Raw genomic sequence first — 21493 nt, 5'->3', positions numbered from 1 at the left:
CTCTCCCAACAATCAGCAGCCATGGGCTCCTCTAAGCAGCTGCCCAGCACTCTGAAAACTTAAGTAATTGATGCACACAAAGCAGGAGAAGGCTATAAAAAGACAGCTATTCACATAACAGAAATTTTGACTAGGAGTACCTAAACTTTTGCATGCCACCGTATGAAGAAAATACAGGACTAATCTTGTCCATGGGCTGCATGGTGGTGCAGTGATTAGCATTGCCGCAAGAGGGTCGCAGGTTCAAAACGGGGCCCTTTTGTGTGGAGTTGGCATGTTCTCCCCGTGTTAGTTTGGGTTTTCTCCGGGTTCTCCGGTTTCCTCCCACAGTCCAAAGACATGCAGGTTAGGTTCATTGTTGAGTCTAAATGTCCCGTAGGTGTGAATGTGAGCGTGATTGGTTGTCTTTCTCTATGTGTCGGCCCTGTGATAGTCTGGAGACCTGTCCAGGGTGTACCCCGCCTTCACCCAATGTAAGCTGGGATTGACTCCAGCAACCCCTGCGATCCCAAATGGGATAAGCGGTTACGGATAATGAATGAATAATAATTGTCCATGTCTGCTCATCTGAGACATCGCCGGTACGAGGTGGTCACATTGCTCTGTTGGGTTGTATAACTTTTTTTTATTGATTACTTCTGAATACAGATTTATTGATGGAGAACAACAGCGTTATTTTCATCTTGCTATCATATTATGCAGACCAAAGGCTGATCATTACTTCATATAAAATTAAGCAGACCAAACCAAAAGAGTCTCTTCCCATCCAGCATTAAAAATGAAACATTTCATTGTTCTTCAAACCTTTGGGCGATCAACCTGCCCAAGCATAAAACAGTGTTAATCCTTAGGGCAAGCTAAGCACCTGAGGATGAGGAGGTTTATGTTTATTCAATATCTTTTAATTACATTTTGTGGAAAATCATTAAGACCTGTGCCCTTAAAACAGCCATTTCATTTCATAGTAGTGGTCCTATTACTCAGCCTTCGGGGCTCTGCTGATTGGAGCAGCTAGAAAGACTTTGAAGATAAAGATTTGTTTGCACAAAGATTAGTTTGCTTGACATTTTGATACTTGCTTAATGAGTATTATTGTTTGAAAATTACACCCCCCCCCCCCCCCCCCCCCCCACCCATCAGGTTTTAAAGAATCACTTCCTTGTGTTGTATGCCAAGCAGTGCCCCCAAAAACCCCTGGTTACTGTCAGTGTCAACCCTGTGGGGTTTGAAATACTTTTCGGGGTTTTGGGTTGCAATAGCAAAATAAAGGGAGCATGTCTTAAAAGAAGTAAGTGGAGTAATCTGTTACCCTAATCACCATTTGGGTGAATAAACTGATTATAGCTCGGTTGGATATTCCAATAAGCAATTCATATGAGCATGATTTTCTTTCATTAGTGTTAGACAAGCCTCATCACATCAGTGTGAATGTGGGGCTTTGTGATTTGTTGAAGAGGCTAAGCTTCCCTCTGCTTTTATTGAGAGATAAAAATGAAGCAGGGAAATCTCTTGCCTCTGAGCTTGGGCTTCGTTCTGTCCATCGTTGTGTGTCTGATGTGGCTAGTGTTGGCAGAACAGTCAGGGTGACCCTGCATTGATGATGTGTGATTCCCAAATGACTAAGCAAAGATTCCAGTCCACACAATACATACTTGGACTAGTTTTAATCTATACTAAGGGATGGAACGGTTCAGGTACAAAATCCGAACGTTCGGTCAACTAGTCACGGTTCGGTCCGCTAGTCACGGTTCGGGTCGTGTATGAATTGGTTCGGTTCATTTGAAATAAGTTATGAGGCCGATTGTGTATCTTTTTCATGTAAAGTTAGGCTCCCGTTTATTGTCACACTAGAAATCAAGGCCTATGGAAGGAGGCTGGGACACGGGCGGGCGGACATGGGTCTGAGGTACGGGGTTTAACATGCGCAGTGTAACTGAATCTGCGGTCGTGGCGTTGCTATTGGCTTCAATTTCGGCGAGTGCAGACCAAGATTTTACTGTGCATGTGTTTGTACCCCAAAGATATGACGCGTGACCCAGCCCCTTCTTAGTTGGCACGGATGAAGTGCAGAGTGCGGCTGTCACTCAGTATAAGGAAAAGGCGAGTGGACACGATAAAGTACAGTTATAGGATCCACCAGTATTTTTTCGCGATGCTGTATGGGAGCATTGGGGATTTAGTATTACCTATGACATTGACGAGAAAAGGTAGTGAAGGAAAACATGGAGGAAAGACGGCTGTTTCAACCTGCTCTGTCTGGCAGTCTCTCATCCACCGCTGCTATGTTACACAAGCACAGCGCGTGAGCTTGGCGGCTAACAGTGGATTGTAACACATGCAGGTTATTTAGTTCAGGTGTGAAGGGAGGAACGGAAAGGCGTGAAGTGGTGATGCGCTGTTAATGACAAGGGTGCAGACCACGACGCCTTGTGTTATTCATTATTATCTTCATGAAGTGTAGGTGCAACGTAACCCTCGGCTACACAAGCTGAAACTTAAGCTGGCGGTATGTAGTCTAACCTGTTTAGGTTAGTTTGCCATATATCTTAAACTGATCTGCTGGCTGAGACAAAGCAGCTCCACCCTCACTCTACCAGTGGTTACGTTACCTGCAGCAGTGAATCACAATCAGCAGAGGACAGGAGACGGGAGGAAGGACTGATACTTACTGATGGAGGAGGGCAGGAGGAAGGACTGATACTGACTGATGTCGTGTTCTTCAGTCTTTATAAATTTCACTCGGGATATTATTTATTTTATTAACATTTTAGATTTGTTTCCAGTGAGATATTAATGAGGTGGACTTTGCTGTTAAAACATAACTGTTGCTGCTCTAAACATGTAGCCTAGTTATTTTCAAATATTCAAGTCAAATCCGGTTCTGAATTTAAAGACAATCAAGCCGACATAAGGTACAGGTAATGTGCACACTTCAATATTTGTTTATGTGTCGCAAGTCCGTATCGTCATCGCAATCTTGAACAATGTTATCGCACATTGCAGATTTTTCCTCATATCGTGCAAGCCCTACTCTCAAACAAGACATATTCTGTTATTACAGTAAAAGAAAAAAGAGTTTAGTTATTTCTCAAGCTTTTTGCTGCTCTTTACCTTGTTCATAGCTAACACGCTGTCTACCATGAGTGGTACAATTACCAGAATCTGTGAATACCAAATAATTCTAGCTCTTAAAAAGCATCCCAGAGAGCACCTTGATCTTTTCTTTTGGACTAATGATGTTAAAGATAATGTTTTGTTAATGATTGTATTTTTTAGGCAGGGTTGTTTAAAATCACTTTGCACTGGGCTTACATGTCTCATGAATATGGATGTTGTTTTCATCCTTCATAATGTTGCCTCTGGTGATCCACCTGAATGCCTCAGGCGCAGTTTGGGCATACCCACCACCTAGCCCTATTTACTCCCTTTAATCAAGGTGATTTGTAATGCTGGTTGGCACATTTTCTCTAAAGCCTTTTTTATACAAAGCCCCACATGGCTGCAATGGAAGTAGCTGATCCAGGCTGCATAACACAGCTCTGATTTTAATCAGTGCTCAATCAGGGAAACAAGTGACATGGTGTCTGCTGCTAAAGGAACTGCTATTTATTTCATCTTCTTTGAAAGGCTGTTGTGTTTCCTGTGTCCTTCCAGAGAGAGTTGGCCTACCAGAGATAATAAGTATGACACTCAGGCCCTGGTCCTGTTAAACTACGCCTGAGGCTTTTTTTCTATGAATATCAACACCTTGCTGTTCACTGAGATAAAGGACCTGCCAGGCATTCAAGAGATGTTGAGCTTCCTGTTTGTTTCGGTTCTCTGAAACATGATTGGTTTTGTGAGATTCTGAGCCAGGGCTCAAAAACGAAATTATTTTCAGGATGATGGAAACATTTCTGTCTGTAGCATTAGTGTGTTTTGGCGGATTGTTCCACAAAACACATCCATTGCCTTGATCACATGACACCTAAGGTTTTCAAAAGCATTTCATGTGCATGCCCATATTCATTAAAGGGGACTGTTTTTAACTTCTTACACATATAAATCAATTGCTGGTCGGTGTCCCGTGCGCGCTTCGGGCCTGTTGCTACGCTGTTTCAGACAAGACTTCCAACACAAACTACACGAATCACCAAAACCTCTTGGTTGTATTTAGTGAAGCCTGTCTGTTAAACAGTGTTGGCCGCGGTCGGAGGACGCGGGGGAGACCGTAGCTTTGGTCTCCAGGACCGGAGTCCTCTGCTGTACTCTGCTCCTCTGCCTGCCTTCACTCACACACCGCGCCCGTTCTCACTCTTTCGCTCTACTTTCACGTGCATGCGCGCACACTCCACACTGCAGAAGAGTTAGTTTAGCTCTGAGAATATCTAGTGAATGAACAGTGGACGTTGTGCAGAAATAACTGCTGCAGCTCCTCCAGACCAAACAGAGGTTTCCCGTGTCTTGTGAAGTGACGGGGCTCCGCAGAGAGAAACGTTATCGTCTCCGACCAAAACTCCGGTGTCTCCCCCGTTCCCATCCGGCCGCGGTCGGGAGGCTGAGGCAGGAAAAGCCAACACTAGGATCAGCATTGATTCATGGAGAGACCTTCGTCTGGTCAGCTAACATTACTGCCAAGCAGCTGAAATATAGAGTGATATTGTGCTTTTAGCTGACGTGTGTCGCCTCACTGTTTGAGCGATGCTCGTTCATGTCTATGTAGAGCGAGCACAAGCGCGAGCAACAGGACGCTGACTTTCGTTGACTTAACGGCCACAGGTGAAGCTGTTAACAAGACATTTCTGATTCTTACAAACAGTCCCTTTTAAACTGATAGTTATTTGTACACCACTGTGTGAGGAGGGCAATGTAGTGTCAATAGGCTGTAACAGTTATCACTATTGAGTAGTGTATGTAGAGTACGGCAGTGTAATAATACATGTATTGGTCAGTAGTGTTATTTTAGTGTGCATTTTGGATGTGAGATTAGGTGAGGTCACTAATGAAAAACTGTGTGTAACAGACTGAGAATGTGTGAGACGGAGAGAGAAGCAGGACAACATGGTGTTGGACTATATTTTGGTTTCCCACTTCATTGACTTTCTCACAAAGAAATTAAAATTCCCACTGGGGCCGTCTGTTCAGGATACAGTCCTGTTTTTCCATGGCATCAAAAAACGCTTCAGTAAAAAAATCTTAGTTGCTGGCCTTTTTACTGACTCATTGATTTTGGGGAAACTATTTACAGGTTTGCTTCAGCCCTGAGGTATGTCACTAGTTCTAGCTTCAGGACGCATCATTGTATCTTATGATAATAATAATAATAATAGAAATACATTTTATTTGGTAGTGCCTTCAAGACACCCAAGGACACCATACAACGATAAAATTAAACTCAAACAGATAAAAACAGCCAGACATGACAAAGACACATTTATGCAGACACATATGATGGACTGATGGAACTTTCGTTGACCTTAACGGCCACAGGTGTTGCTGTTAACAAGCAATTTCTGATTCTTACAAACAGTCCCTTTATCCCTCACTATGTCTTACAAAGGCTGACCAGTAAGCTGCATTTTGAACTTTAGAAGAACTAATGCTACTACTTCCATTTGGAGACTGTTCTACCTTGGCTTTGACTTCAAGGTTTTGGTGCCGGTCCTGATGTTTCCATGGAATTTCTACACGGTATGTTTGAACAGGCTATTTTATACTGGCCTGAGTTTGCATATGAAAACATTTCTCTCTCTCTCTCTCTCTCTCTCTCTCCCTCTCCCTTTCTCCCTTTCTCCCTTTCTCCCTTTCTCCCTTTCTCCCTTTCTCCCTCTCCCTCTCCCTCTCCCTCTCCCTCTCCCTCTGTATCTCTATTTCTTTGGAAGTAGCTTTCCAGTCATAGTCTCAATAACTTTTTTTCTTCCTCTTTCTTTACTTTAATCCTCCCCGATCCTGTTTTTTTTTTCATCCCTGGGACAACAGGGCGTCCTTAAGCTCGAGCCCTGTGTTTTTACTAAACAACATAGTGTTTCTGTTTTCTTTCATTCCAGATTGATGCCACTCTTCAACTGGGAGTCTTCTGTTTATGCATCAATTATCTCACAGAAAAACAAGCCACAATTTCTTCTAATCAAAACACGTTTGCTTCCTGGACTATTTTACTGCTCCCTAGCCTCTAATTTTACAGTTAAAAGAATGCTCCCTATTTGATGTTTCAGCCCTGTTAAAGCTTTGCACATTTGGCCTTCCTCTTTCATATGACAAAGGACCAAATGTGCAGCTGGGCAGCCATTTGTTTTGCTCAAGCACTGGAACATAATCAATATAAAAGAATCGGCATCTAAATAAAACAGATGAGACAAAACGGTCTGTGTGATCTGTTAGGGTACATTGACCATGAATCAAAGGTGCTGTGTTCTCTGTTCACATAGACAGACTCAAACACTGGAGATGCGACAGCATGTCATTTATTGTGAATCAAACTATGAAAAAGATGCTGGTGCTGCCCAATCAAAGACTCAAAAGGTGGCTAGGTGGTACTATGAGGAAGTTGAAAAAGGTAACAACTTTAATGATTTTTTCCTATTAATCTTTTTTTTCCTTTTAGTAACTATGGATTATTATGAGCATAATGCTCATATTGAAAAAGCTAGAGGTGGGAAAAAAATTCACTTAAAGATAGGGTCGACAATGTTGGAAGCTAGCATAATTTGAAAGTAGCATAGCCTCAGGAGCTCCTTCCAACCCACGCCCTCCCCTCGGGGCTCCTTCCAAGGCAAACGCCTCCAACACACCATGCACCAGCACCGCGGTGGAGAGAGGACCTCAACTCAACAACGCTATCTCATGACAAGTTACCGTGGCAGTACAACTGCAGGGCTGACTTTTCTCTTCCATTTTCCATTTAATTTGCGGCGGCGACGCACTTTGAGTTCAGGCTGGTGCACGCCAAGGTTAGAGGTACGAGCAGGGGAGGCATCTGATTGGTTCTTTCCAAGCGGACCTCGGGGCAGCGATTGGTAGACGTTTTACAGGATTACAGCAGCTACAGATGACGGCTCTTTTCGGTCCTTTTTCAGAGCTCATAAGTAATGGATCACTGTCAGGGTGTAAAGACCATTTCATCCAATATAACAAATAGTGAATACTGGAGAACATTGTCAACCCTGCCTTTAAGTATTGCGTTTATTTCTTTTTACGATTTTGAAATAGAATTTTGAATGCCAGAATTTGCAAACAACAGAAAGGAACGCAGATGGACCCACCCTTTAACTTCAGTCACAGCTTCTGTGGTCGTAACTGTTCCTATGAGAGCTTGTAAGCTATGGGCATTGAATTGTATCAGGCTCCTGTTATGCATGTTTTGTGGTTGGGCGACGAGGATTTTTCCTGGCCTTCACAGCTTCATCTTATTGAAATGTCTGATGATACATGTGGCTTGAAATTTGCTTGTTTTGTAACTGTCGTCATCTTTGAATCCAAAAAAAGGTCCACCCAGCAGATTGAGCAAACCTTTTACAAACACAATGTTTTTGTCAGAACTTGTTGTTCCTGCAAAAGCTTTTTCTTCTATGCACAGATTCTTGCGTGTCTAATGCACACTTGCCATTTGTGGACAGAGCTTAGGGAGACATTTGGAATTCTTGGTTAGAATGCTTGGTCTGATCCCTGTTAACCATGGCAGATTTGTTGTCATGTGAGAATAAAATGGGAACAGAGGCCTGAACCAAATTTGTCATTTTAAAACAATTATTCGTGCAGCCTTACTGGCAAGATGCGCAGAATTTTGTGAAACTCCTTTCATGTTGTGGTGTCTCTCACAACATTATGTATCATGAGACTTTTGAAGTCTTGAACCCTTCTCATTACCAGAATAACTGACATTGACTATTAGGGTGGGGAAAAGAAATTGATTCACCTATGTATCGGCAATTTTTTTTTACGATTTTTAATCGATTGTTTAATCCCAGAATCGATAAATTTGCTTCATGTGAGTCTATGTGGACGTAGAAGGAAGTTACCGCTTTACTGTTGTAGTTTGAGTAATGTGATGTCATATCCGTTCTGTATCCTTCAACCAAAACAAACCTGCAGAGCACCCATATACTGAACGTTTATGTTAAATACATTCAAACACGCCCTATGGGCTGACCATGGATGGATAAAGAGAACAGAGCTGACGGGAGAGCTAAGACGGACTTGGAGAAGTTAGAGGAAGTAGACCACGTGTGACTACGCTCAGACTTTCAAATAAGGTGTTAACAAAGGGAACTGTATATACCAAAATACATAAATGGAAATAAGATTGATTGGATTATATATTCACCAGAAGTATAAAACATTATAAATTAAAAAGAAAATACCACTAATTTGAGAGGGAAATGTCTTTATTCTTTGATCTTGGGTTGCTGGGAAAAAATAATGCTGACAATGACTGATATATTTGACTTCAGGACATCTCTGACTACCATACATGATGAAAATCCAACATTTTACTGTATTAATATAGATATTTTCCAAAGAAAAAAGTCCCTAGAAGTGTATGATTCAACTTTACCCCCATGGTCTAGTGTTTAAAAAGTTAACCATAAATCTCAATAAAGTATGTAATATCGAATCGCAATACTTGCAGAATCGCAACACTTAAAAATTGCAATATAATTAAATCGACAACCAAGTATCGTGATAGTATTGAATCGGGAGTTGGGTGTGTCGTCCAGCCCTACTGAATAAGATTTTTTTACAGTCATGATGCACAGTCATGGCTATAAAACATCTTCCAAGTTTTGTAGTGAGTGTCTGGTCCAGAGTTCTGTGAGTCAGCTGGCAGCCAGTGGGTACTTTGTCCCATCCATGTGGGGGTCATAATCTTCTATCAGGACAACTGCTCAGTTCGGTTGCTGCTTATCAGAAGCAGGATTTGTCTAGGCCAACAGAAGATTAGTCACACCCAAGCTGTTATCTGAAGAGCTCTTATGATGGCATCACTTCATAGCACACATACAACCCAGCACCTGCTTGTCCAAACCCTTTGTCATGGTTGCCTGTTAAGCAAGGGTCTAAATTCCTTCTGTCTGTGTGTTGTGGCAGAGGGGCTGCTGGACGGTTCTGCTCAGCTACTCTCTGCATTCCCAGCACTGTCAGGAGATGGGAGGGTTTGCTTAAAGCTTCCTCCTCAGATTGTGTGTGCTGGCAAAGGTGCAGTGCCGTTCTCCCCCCTCGTCTCCTGACGGGCCTGCTTTCTGTCAGGCGGCTGCCTTTCACCCTGCAGTACTTTAGAGAAGCCGGGAGAAGCCATGCCACTGTCCAGTGTCACATATCAAACGGTTCTCTGCCGAGCACCACCAGATACCATGCACCCCCCTCGGGTCTCTAGAAATGTTTTCCACCGTGCTATAACAGAATTCTGATGTAGTCATTCCGTCAGTAATGAGTATGGTCAGTGTCCTGTCATCTAATAAAGCACAGACAGCCATAGAGCTCTCATATCCTGTCATCTGTGCTGCTCAGGCAGGTGCATCCTCTATGGTTAGACAGATATTGGCCGTTTTATTAAAAAAATAGGATATCTACCAGTGAGTACAGTCCACATCTGATATTCTTGATATAGAGCCAGAACAATACATGATTTTTGGGGGCCGATTCGATATTGGGGAGTAAAAAACTTCTGATAGTCAATACATTGCCTTGTGTGTTTTTACATCTTTGTGTTTTCTATTCTATAGTGCTATTCTAAATAGCTTAATCTTCACTAATGATGAATTTATCTTTATATTTAGGTTTGTCCAAAAAACATCTACAGCATGTAGAGCCGACATATTTTCAGCATCTAACTCAGTGAAGTAAAGATTTAGTTCACCAAGACAGAGATGAGATTCTTGGAAAAACGAGATCCAGGACGGTTTTGATGAGTTTTATTTTGTTTCTGTTGAGTTTGAATTAAGAGTCCTTTACGATACCGGCTGGCAGGCAGTGTGGGGAGAGGGAGGGACGTGCATCCGCGCCATGCCAATACTGAGTATTGTAGGCGGAAGGGACAGCCAACATTTCCCATCATGCCTGCCTAGTTTCCGAGTGCTGGACTGAATAGTTTCAGTTTGCTGTTTTATGTTCCAAAATATAAATGTTACTTTAGTTAGTGTTTGTAATGTTTGTCTGTTCAGAACATGGTGGCTTATGGTGGTAATTGTGATTTTTGTGCTGGTTTATAGTTGTAACTCTTAGGGATGTCACGTGAACCGATACTTGGGTACCAAGTCAGATGCCAAAATTCTAAAAACGTGACAGTACTCGTTTTCTACAGTACCAAAGATACCGTACGATGCCTACAGGGTCCGAAATTAACACCCGTCAAGCGCCAAATGCGGCTGCTTCTGTCCTCTGTCACACACATACAACACAACCATGCAGCAGCGAGATGCAGAGATCCTTTATGTTCGAGAAGAGGGTTCACTCGTGGGGGAAAAAACTGAACTGAACAAACTGAATTTCTATCTTTTGTTGCTTATTGCTAAATCTCTAAAAAAGTGGTGTTTTTTATTATTGGACTCTGTATTTCCGGTAAATGTTATTGGGACTTGGATTTGATTATCTTACACTTCACTCCCCAGATCCGCTTAGTTTGAACCAATCCAACAGCATCCAATCAAGTTTCAGGAGAAAACCATGAAGAACTAACGTTACGTTACTGAGCACCAGTTGGATCCAGTTACTCTGCTGTTAAAATGACGTTACATTTGGTGAAGAGCTCATATGGCCTGTTTAGGACTCGATACCTGAGTTGGGACTTGAGTCACAGACTTGAGACTTACTTGTGACAATGACTTGGTCCCAACTCTGGTAGCCTTTAACCAGTGAAATGTCAGCATATCAGTGAATTTAAACTACTGCTTGCAATCTGAGGATATATATATAGACACATTACATGAGATTTATTGTTTTTTTTGTTTGTTTTTTACCGTGGTATCGAGTTTGGGGCTTGCCCCCGGTGTTGAATGAAATGAGGCTAACATTGCTAACGATGCAGGGCACAGTGATATGCAGAGCGTGCGTTACGGCCTCTCAAACAAACAAAGGCTCTGGAGAGGCCGAAGCATACAGTATGAAAGGATGCCATGAGACAGTTATGTGAAAAGGGAAACAATCGATTTATTATCAATTAAGACAAAAATTATCTGTCAAAATGTAACTAAGCAAACAAAGGGGTTGGCGATTCCGGTTCAATGAACAAAATAAGGGGAAGTTGCTGGGCCAGCCACGCAATGGGCTGTCGCACCCAGCTCACCCCCCCTAAACTCAAAAAGTAGTTAACTTAAACAAAAGCATGAAAAACTTGACTACCAGGGATCTACAGTCCAAAAAACAAATGAAGTAGTATAGTAGTAGTTATAGTATTTTACTTGAAGTCGTGGAAGAACCTCAAAGTTTATCTGCATTTAGAAAACCAGACCAATTTACTGTAGCTCACATTTAGTGCTACATTACTATGACACATTATTCTCAGAAATAGCCACTACATTCAAAAGAGGCATTATATTTTGTGATATCTGCTATTTGATTACGGCAATAATGATAAACTGCTGGTAAGTCACATCTGACATTTAAAGCTGAAGATGGCGTCTAAATGATCCTGTTGACAGCTGTGTCTCACTTTGGCTGCTGCTGAGCTAAATGTTTTATTTTCACAGTCTGAGAGAGACAGAACAAGCTGCCGCTCAGCTCTGAATGATCCAGAGATCCCAATTAAGGTGAATAAATTATCAATGTGATTGATGTGCTCAAAGCATACTTGACTGCCGTCTACAGGGCCAGAAAATAGGCTAGAAAATGACCCGCACCGTCATATAATTAGAGGAGCTTGTAGCCTGCCTACATCGATTCTGTCCTAGATTTTATGGGTGCAATTGGGCACAGAGAGGTTCTAGTGCTGAAATATTGTTACCTCCGCCAAAGCCGGAGGCCTAGGAAGGAGGCTATGTTTTCACCGGCATTGGTTTGTTGATTTGTCCGTTTGGAGGATAACTCCAAAAGTCCGTGATGGATTTGAATGACATTTTCTGGAGGGGTGGGGTGTGGCACAATGAACAATCCATTAGATTTTGGTGGCGATCCGGATCATGATCCAGCTTCGGGAATTTATTTAATAACCTTGCTCAGCCTGTACATTAACACCACAGGCTTTAAGACATGCGCAGTGTTAACTGATGACTTCATGACGCGTCACCCAGCTCTCTCCTTCTGTCAGCTTTCCTCATCAAACACGGTGACATTACAGTTTAGGGACGTACCGCTCATCTCAACATAAACGAAAACACATGTGGATGATGGCGCAAGCTGAGGGGGTGGGGGGGCAGCGACGCACATGAAACCTGCCTTGGCGGAGGTCTGCGCTTTCCGAGTGCACTTCTAGTATTGCATGTTCTTTGGGAGTCAATGGCGCACCACTGTGGCTCACACTCTCTCACACATATATCGAAATTTAGCACCGATCAATTTAACAATGTAATTACAAGTACTGACTTCGATACCCAACTCTAGTATGGTGTTGTCTTGTTTCTTCTGTGTAAAATCACTTTACAGATGAATCTGTCTTGTCTGTGTGTTGTACAGGTATGGTGTAACACCTGAGAACATCATCCTGTATGGTCAGAGTATCGGCACGGTGCCCACCATCGACCTGGCTGCTCGCTATGAATGTGCTGCTGTCATCCTACACTCACCACTCATGTCGGGGCTTCGGGTGGCCTTCCCTGATACCCGGAAGACCTACTGCTTTGATGCCTTCCCCAGGTGAGTCATATATATACAGAAGCATACATGCACACCATAGCAAGGGTTACATGGACAACTAGGAACGGTATTGTAAAATTCAGTTGCCACCGTTGGAAACCAGACCAGTGCCACATCCCGGTGTTAGTATGCAGTCTTCCTGTCGAACCGTGTTCATTTTGGCACTTGATTTTGATTTAGTTTGTAGTCTCTAGTCTTTTGACAAAAATGTATCTTAGTTTTTAGCAATTTTGTCATTTGATTTCTGTAAATTGTAGTCTGGTTTTCCTCATGCATTTTTTGTTTTTCTGACTTCTAAGCATTTTAAGGCTACATCTACTTTACTTTACTTTACTTTGAATTTATTGTCCACCTTAGTGGAAATTTGTCTTTGGCTTCTCTAGTACATACAAGATAAATACAAACGTGACTCAGCATATCACCAGGACAATTAAACATTAAAACATAGTCAGCAAAACACTCCGTAGTTACAAAACATACAACAACAGACATTTTTTGTTGTGTTGTCATAGTTACAGGTATCGTTCTCGTCTGACATGGGGTTGGTAGGAAAGGCAGTTTTTACTATTTCACAATCATATGTACATAAAAAGTAGTCCCTACTCCCTGTTCAGGGAATGACCGTTAAGAGAACTTCCCTCGACAAAATTCCTCCATTCAGAACACCCTGCAATGTCACCAACGCAGACATCCCTTCCTCCGTGCGTTGGTAATGTAAACACCTTGGATACCTGTTGCCACTAATGTGGAAATTTGACACTACTAAAATAAAATATTGAATATCCCCTGCTGAGACCCTGAATCAATAGATATATATCAATAACATTATTGTTATTGTTGCTTGTATTGTAATTGGTCCAGTATTGAGGGAGAGCACTATAGATGACAGCAGCGGACGGGCTATGATATGGTGCTATTAGGGCAACCTGGCACCGTCGTTTGCGTCCACTAAAAGTGCTTTTTTTTTTGCCATGACAGGCTCTGATTGTTATTATAAGTGTCTGACATTATGAAGAGTCTCGCTCAAGGAGAAGTCTCGTTCTGAAATCTGGCGAGGCGACGTGTTGCCGGAAGACAACGGTGGAATAGTGGAATACATCCATGGTGGAAACGAGTGCCAGTCGGGCAGAGTTTGTTGTGTTGAGTAAAGAAAGCGTAGCTTAGTGTTATCTAAAAGATTGTCAATCTAAATGTTAAATGGACTTTCATTTATAGAGCGCTTTTCTAGTCTTTTTGACCACTCAAAGCACTTCACACTACATGTCAACATTCGCCCATTCTCTCACACACACACACACACACACACACACATTCATACACTGATGGCAGAGGCTGCCATGCTGCCAACCTGCACATCAGGATCTAATTTAAATACTCATTCACACACCGATGGCTCAGCCTTCAGGAGTAATTTGGGGTTCGGTATCTTGCCCAAGGACACATCGACATGTGGACCGGAGGAGCCGGGGATCGAAGCACCGATCTTCCAATTGGTGGACGACCCTTTCTATATCCGAGTCATAGCCGCCCAGCCATGGCTGAATGTTTAGATGATTTCAACATGGTGGATGAGGTCTCCTATTTATTTGAGCCAAAGTTTACGGAATAACGAGGCTTCTCCTTGAGCAGGACTTGGACACCTTAACAAACAGACTGGATCAAGCGAAAGGTAAAAAAAAGCGTTTTTATTTCTCAGTAGGGTTCTTTCCATAATGTTATCAGACACTTAGAATACCAATCTGAGTCTATCAGTGGCAAAAAACAAGCACTTTTAGTGGATGTAACGTTACATTAACACAGGATAATTGCCCTCGCAGCTCGTTTCACCGGCTGCCGGTTAGTGTTATCTCTCAACATTGGACCCATTTCAAAAATTGTTGTCCACATTGACCACTTAGACACAAGCAAAATACAAAATATGTTCCAGGACCCTTTAAAATAACTCTGTACCTTCAAACTGCAGGCTTTTTTTTCAGGGGTTGACTGAAAAAGACACCAATTTGCAGTCATGGAATTTACAGCCTACACGCTACAAAGTAATGTCTTTTAATATACAGTAGTTTCCCTGGTTCTGCTGTTCAATTGAATCCATCTCACTGCAGATGGTTCGTCTTATTGCTCCTGCTTCTGAGTCAGCAAAGGGAACATGCCTTTCTGCATATTAAGTGTTTAATATGCAGAGTTTAATATGCAAAGTAGAATATTGGCAAGGATTGATAATTTTTATCAGTTACATCAGTTAAACTTTCTCTAAAATTTCAATATCACACCCACTTTTGTGGAGGAACGCAGCAATTACAACCCATCCGTACGGTTCAGGTGCTCACAGTGCTGTGTGTTCGGAAGTGTTTAACAGAAGGAATTGGGGCTGGGTGTAGCTAATATGATCCATACAAAATGCCTGGATCAGCCATCACTAGTATCGCTATTACAGCCCCTAGCCAAAGATTCTCAGAGTGCCGCATTTTTGGTCCTACTTTTAGGACCATGAGTGAAAATATTTCAACAATAATCATCTTTCTTAACTTAGGAAAGCACTCCTATCTCGGCTAAATATTTAGGAGAGCTCCCAGAAGAGTTTTAAACTGTTAGAAGGCAGAGACTTTCACTGAGAGGAGGGACGTTTTGGGATCCTTCGCCAATAATGAGATAATAAAGAAAAGTTGTGTTGTGACTTGACTTTGTGCAAGATGCAGATATCCATCTTCTCATCTCACAAGTAACCATGCGTATTTCCCAAAATGTGAATCTGCTGTTTCAAAGTTGTGAAACATAAACTAAAAACTAAAAAAAATTTATGGTGATCCTGTCTTTAACAAACAGATGTTATTAGGTAGATAAATATATTTGTAGTAAATGAACATTAGGCAGGTTGAGCAAGCTTCAAACTGGAACCCAGCATGTAAGAGCTCAACAAACAGCTGCATACCTTAACTGCAATTTAATGTGGAAAGGCTCCACCCTTATCTAGCATACTTAGTCATCCAAGCCATATGCCAGTGCAGTTTATGTAATCTAACTGATAAGTCAAGTAATGACTGGTGAGTGCTTGTGTTTGTCTTGTATCTACGTGTTGAGAAATCTTGCACACACAGCACCACATGGTCTCTGCAGGAAGCCCACTGCAAAGAAGTCAGCAATTTTCTAACACTGAACTCTTATCAGCCGCTCACTTCTTGCTTTTGTTTTGTTTGAACCAAGCACAAAACATGTATACATTCTGTCATATATCATAAGGGTTGTACTAGGGATGTTAATAATTAACCGTTAACCAACATTAAGCATTTTAACCGATTAACGCTATCTGTTAAAACTGTTAAAAGAAATATTAATAATTAATTAAAAGCTGAGCGGCTCAGAGGAGCAGCTCGTCACTTTAAGGAGAAAAGCTGGTCCACCTTAACAGCCCACCTTAAGAGGCGGAGCCTGAGTTGCAGGATACAGGAAGTTGGCTCCAGTCTCTCCACTGATGTCTCTCCAGCTCGCTTGAGTGGAGTGGAGGAGTTGTAGTTTCGTAGCATTTATTCACTGAAAAATAAACTGTCCACACACTGCTACACCTACGTTCACAACTAGAACGCCACCAACAACCTCACACTCACCACCAACACACACACACACGGTCTGTTGGAAACTCACTAAAGTTATTCAGACTACGTGTGGCGGTGGCGAGCACGAAGCCTCCGGCAATGCTAGAGCTGCTAACGTAGCACAAACACACACATTGTTTGTTGGACACTCACTAAAGTTCCGCCGGGCAGAAACACAGCTGACAACCTGCTAAACTAAACTAAATGTGCGGTGGAGACTTTTACTGGGAAAGTGGCTGCATGTCTGCGACACTACACGCAGCATCGTAGCTGCTAAGTTAACGCTCCCGGACGGTGAACTGGGGACTCCCGTCAACCAATATCTGTTGTGCTCCTGCAGCTGGTACACCGCTGCATGCGAGGCACAAGTCTTGTCGTTTAACGGTTAATAATCGGTTAACGAGGGTCGGTTATCAGTTAAGAACATTTGTCAAAATTAGCATCCCTAGGCTGTACCGAATGTTGACATTTGAATTCTAAATCAACATTCGAATGCTGCACAGCTTTTTTTTGCATGTGGATGCATTCTGTTAAAACACTATTTCTGCACAGTTGCAGAAAAATATTAGGCTACACCCAAAGTTTACGTAACCGGAATATGCCGGCTTTTTGCCGGGATCATGTGTTGTCGAAAATGTCCGTGGGGAAATATGCCAATTAAATGAATAAATAAATGAATAGCATATTAAATAGCCTTATTGGATGCTCTGCGAGATGCAGTGTCGACAGCACTGTGTGGGTGCGGCGGGTTGAAGTTCTACACGGCCTGTGAAACAGTCTTCAGGCAATTTGGGTGGAAAGCTGGAAAAGATTGCCAGCACATTTCCTGTGTCCAGTGCAGGGCATGTGCGCGGAGTGGAGCGGGGAGAATTTCTGCTCCTCATTCACAGAGCTCTCATGGTGAACAAAGGCCAAAACCACAAATAAATCCAGTTGTTTGAAGGAGTATAAAATAGATAATAGAGAGGGAATTATGACTTGTTAAACTTCCTAACACTAACTCTAAACAACTTCTTATATATAATTAGAACTAATTCCAAGATTTTTTTATCAATAAAAATAAAACTATTTCCTAATCATTTGAATTGTTTTTATATGAATAACCACTATACAGTAAATGACAATAACAAAGTAAAACAATAACATTTAGAATTTGACGGTTGGAATTTAGCACAACATTGAAGTGAAAACAGTGCTCTGTTTATTTAAACGGGAATTTGCAATAAACATTTTTTTTCCCTAAAATCTATGAATAATCCTGATAAGTAATCGTGATCTCAATATTGATCAAAATAATCCTGTTAAGCATTTTGGCCATAATCGTGCAGCCCTACCCTACCTTCAGTGCTATATCAAGCAAAAACGGTTACCACTCTCAAAGCCAACTAGGGCCGACCGAGTCTAAGGTCTCAGAACTATATCACAGATTTCAGAACAAAGAGGTTGCTATGTATAGCAGACCATTGCTATGTATAGCAGACTGTTGCTATGTATAGCAGACCGTTGCTATGGGCGCAGTGCATGGGTCCGATGTCGGACTCTGGCGGACCGTTTTGGGTCAAAGTATTGATTTCTTCAGTAAGTAGCCGTTTAATAAGCGGGATAATGTACAGCTAGTGGGTCATTGTTGTGAAAGAATCCCCCCCCCCCCACCCCTCGCCCTATAGGGGTTACTTTCACAACAATGCCCCGCTCGCTGTACATTATCCCTTACTTGTAGAATTGTGGTTAGTAATAGAACAAGGCTGCTGTCAAACTACTGTCACTGGAATGGTGGGCAACCAAGCATTTTTTTAAACTGCAGGAGGTGATGGATGAACCAGCCAGCAGCAATCACACCCAAGGTCAAACCAACAACTCGATCACTACCTAGATTAGACACAAATATCCTCAAAAGACCATATACACAAAACACCATCTATAGTCGGAGCTGTAACGTGATGACGTCGTAAAATATGACGACAGACATTCGAAGCTTCATTCACAAACCTCAGTAGAAGCTTTGAATGTAAATACATGACATTTGGTAGAGCCCTATATATTTTGCATTACATTTGTGGCATTAGCGCAAGCCACCGTCCTGTTTTGACCAATAACTGGCGCTTATGCCACTTCAGAGCCAAGGAGTGCCATGATGACAGTGTTGTTGTATCATTCCACCTCACTAGGTTCATAATTTGGGCACACAAGGGATCACTGCTTGTGTGACCAAATTATGAACAGTCAAGACTATGTTAAAATTTAATGAGTCTGCTGTGTCTCCGCAGATTTGTAGTCTGCAGTGTAGCATGGTGAGGAATATTAAGTTTAGGTTTCAGGGAAGTGTTGTTAGATTTGACAGCACATTTGGACATGCTTGTTTGCGTATATCTGTGTGTATGATCTACAGGTGTGTGTGTGCTGAGTAGGGTTAAGCAATCCACTGTTGACACGGCTGTGAGAGGAGAGCTGGGGAATAATAATAGTAATTATTAGAGGTGTGACGATTCACTCAGCTCGCGATATGATACGATACACGATATTGGGTTCACAATCTCGATACGATATTATAACAATAATTTTAACAAAACTAAAATGATGAAAGTATATGACTTAAAAAGTAGCCTTTTATTCAAAACACAAAATGTAAAACAATGCTGTTGTTTGCCTTATAGTTCCATTTTTTTATGGCATCAGTCCTTCCTCCTGTCCTCTGTATTTAATCAGTCAGTATCAGTCCTTCCTCCTGTCCTCTGTCCTCCATCAGTCAGTATCAGTCCTTCCTCCTGTCCTCTGTCCTCCATCAGTCAGTATCAGTCCTTCCTCCTGTCCTCTGTATTTAATCAGTCAGTATCAGTCCTTCCTCCTGTCCTCTGTCCTCCATCAGTCAGTATCAGTCCTTCCTCCTGTCCTCTGTATTTAATCAGTCAGTATCAGTCCTTCCTCCTGTCCTCTGTCCTCCATCAGTCAGTATCAGTCCTTCCTCCTGTCCTCTGTATTTAATCAGTCAGTATCAGTCCTTCCTCCTGTCCTCTGTCCTCCATCAGTCAGTATCAGTCCTTCCTCCTGTCCTCTGTATTTAATCAGTCAGTATCAGTCCTTCCTCCTGTCCTCTGTCCTCCATCAGTCAGTATCAGTCCTTCCTCCTGTCCTCTGTCCTCCATCAGTCAGTATCAGTCCTTCCTCCTGTCCTCTGTCCTCCATCAGACAGTATCAGTCCTTCCTCCTGTCCTCTGTCCTCCATCAGTCTGTATCAGTCCTTCCTCCTGTCCTCTGTCCTCCATCAGACAGTATCAGTCCTCCCTCCTGTCCTCTGCTGATGTCACTCACTGCTGCAGGTAACGTTGGGGCTGGTAGGGGGGGAGGGCTGCTTTGTCTCAGCCAGCTGATCAGTTTACCAGTAAGATACATCACAAACTAACCTAAAAAGTTGGACTACACAGCCTACTGCCAGCTTTAGTCATTTAAAGTCATTCACAACTCAATTAAATAACTTGCATCTGTTTACAGTTAGCTGTTAGCCACCGAGCTTTCGCGCTCTGCTTGTGTAAACAGCAGCGGAGGATGAGAGACAGCAGAGAGAGCAGATTGAAACGTTGCTTTCCTCCATGTTTAACCGTTTCATCGTGTTTGTGCTTGTTGAACAGGTGTAATAACGTATCTTGGCTTTACACTCGCAAAGTTTTATTGCACTTACTAACAGCAACGAGCGTATCGTCAACTCGTCTCTCCACCGCGGCCTCTCTGATCAGCTGTTCATTGACTGCGCTGTGTGTGTTGATGTGTGTGGAGCTCCGACAAGGCCTATTAAAGGAGGCTGGGTCACGGGTGGACATGGCTCACGGGGTATGACAAATGCGCAGTGTAACTGAAGATATGACTTGTACTCAGCCTCCTTCCATAGGCCTTGAACAGCAGCAGGAAGAGGCTGCAGCTGCCCGGAGCCCGTATGTACGTACTACCTATTATGCTCTGATATCGCGATTCAGTTTTTCGTCTCGACGATGCATCGTCATGTTTTTATATCCCGATATTTCGTGGCACGATATTTCGTCACACCCCTAGTAATTATGTTTTTCTTTATAATCCTCATCAAGTTCACTTATTGCTCCAGGGCCAGGCATTTCACCAGGACAGTGTTGTCTATGTGTGTTTCCGTTATCTGTAAGTACTTAAATAACTGATGCACACAATCTGTACGTGTATGTTCTCAGCTATAACACCAAGTGGTGTCACAGCTTGCCAATATATCTGGGCAGTATCAGCTGATGGATGTCTGTCTATCCCAGGGGTCAGCAACCTGCAGCTCCAGAGCCACATGCGTCTCTTTAGCTCCTCTCCAGTGGCTCTCTGTGGATTTTGAAAAATGGAAATGAATAACTGTTTTTTGTTTACATTTTCATTTGTATTTATCATTGTTGTAGGTCTATGGTACGACGGTATGAGGTAGTATTAGAGTTACATTGAGGAAAAATAAATAAATCTGAGATTTCGAGAATAAAGTCATTACGAGAATAAAGTCACAATATTATAAAGTAGTAATTGTACGTGTTATTTTATTTTTTCTCGTAAAGTTATGACTTTTTCTCGTTATATTACGAGTTTTTTTCTCGTAAAGTTATGACTTTATTCTCGTAACATGACAACTTTTTTCTCGTAATATTATGACTTTATTCTCGTAATATTACGACTTTTTTTCTCGTGAAGTTATGACTCTATTCCCGTTATATTATGACTTTATTCTGTAAATCTCAGATGTTTTTTCCCTCAATGTGGTCCTAATACTCCATAGTACATTGTCTCTTTGGCCCTCACTGCATTAGACTTATATACTATATACTATATACTTAGACTAAGTATGGCTGTGTTACTTCATCACAATGCTCAAATGTTTTGGCAGCTCCAGACAGATTTTTTTTTTTTGCCTAAAATGGCTCTTTTGATAGTAAGGTTTGCTGACCCCTGGTGTATCCCTTTAGACAATTTATATTTTTAATTGTAGAGGAATTGTGTCTGTCAGGATTTTGGCTGAGCAGTGTTGGCCAGCTTCTTTTTTCTTTTTCTTGACAAACTATCGCGATCCAATTCACAATAGGCCTTATCTATAATTGTGAGAAGAGCAAATTGTGCAATAGTTCCTGACCATTTTTACTGCCATT

At 42.1% G+C, this 21493-nt stretch overlaps 1 protein-coding gene across 1 annotated transcript in view; it reads left to right on the top strand.

Annotated features, from left to right (window-relative positions):
- Positions 1 to 21493, top strand: part of abhd17c (abhydrolase domain containing 17C, depalmitoylase) — a 44101-nt gene that overhangs the window by 5871 nt on the left and 16737 nt on the right. Inside the window, 1 exon segment of the mRNA XM_037753090.1 lies at positions 12586 to 12765. Coding sequence (XP_037609018.1) covers positions 12586 to 12765 — 180 coding nt within the window.

This window comes from Sebastes umbrosus, chromosome 2 (genome assembly GCF_015220745.1).
Source record: "Sebastes umbrosus isolate fSebUmb1 chromosome 2, fSebUmb1.pri, whole genome shotgun sequence".
NCBI classification, from domain to species: Eukaryota; Metazoa; Chordata; class Actinopteri; order Perciformes; family Sebastidae; genus Sebastes; species Sebastes umbrosus.
Note: the sequence above shows the minus strand (reverse complement) of the source record. Positions and strands in the feature narration are given on the sequence as shown.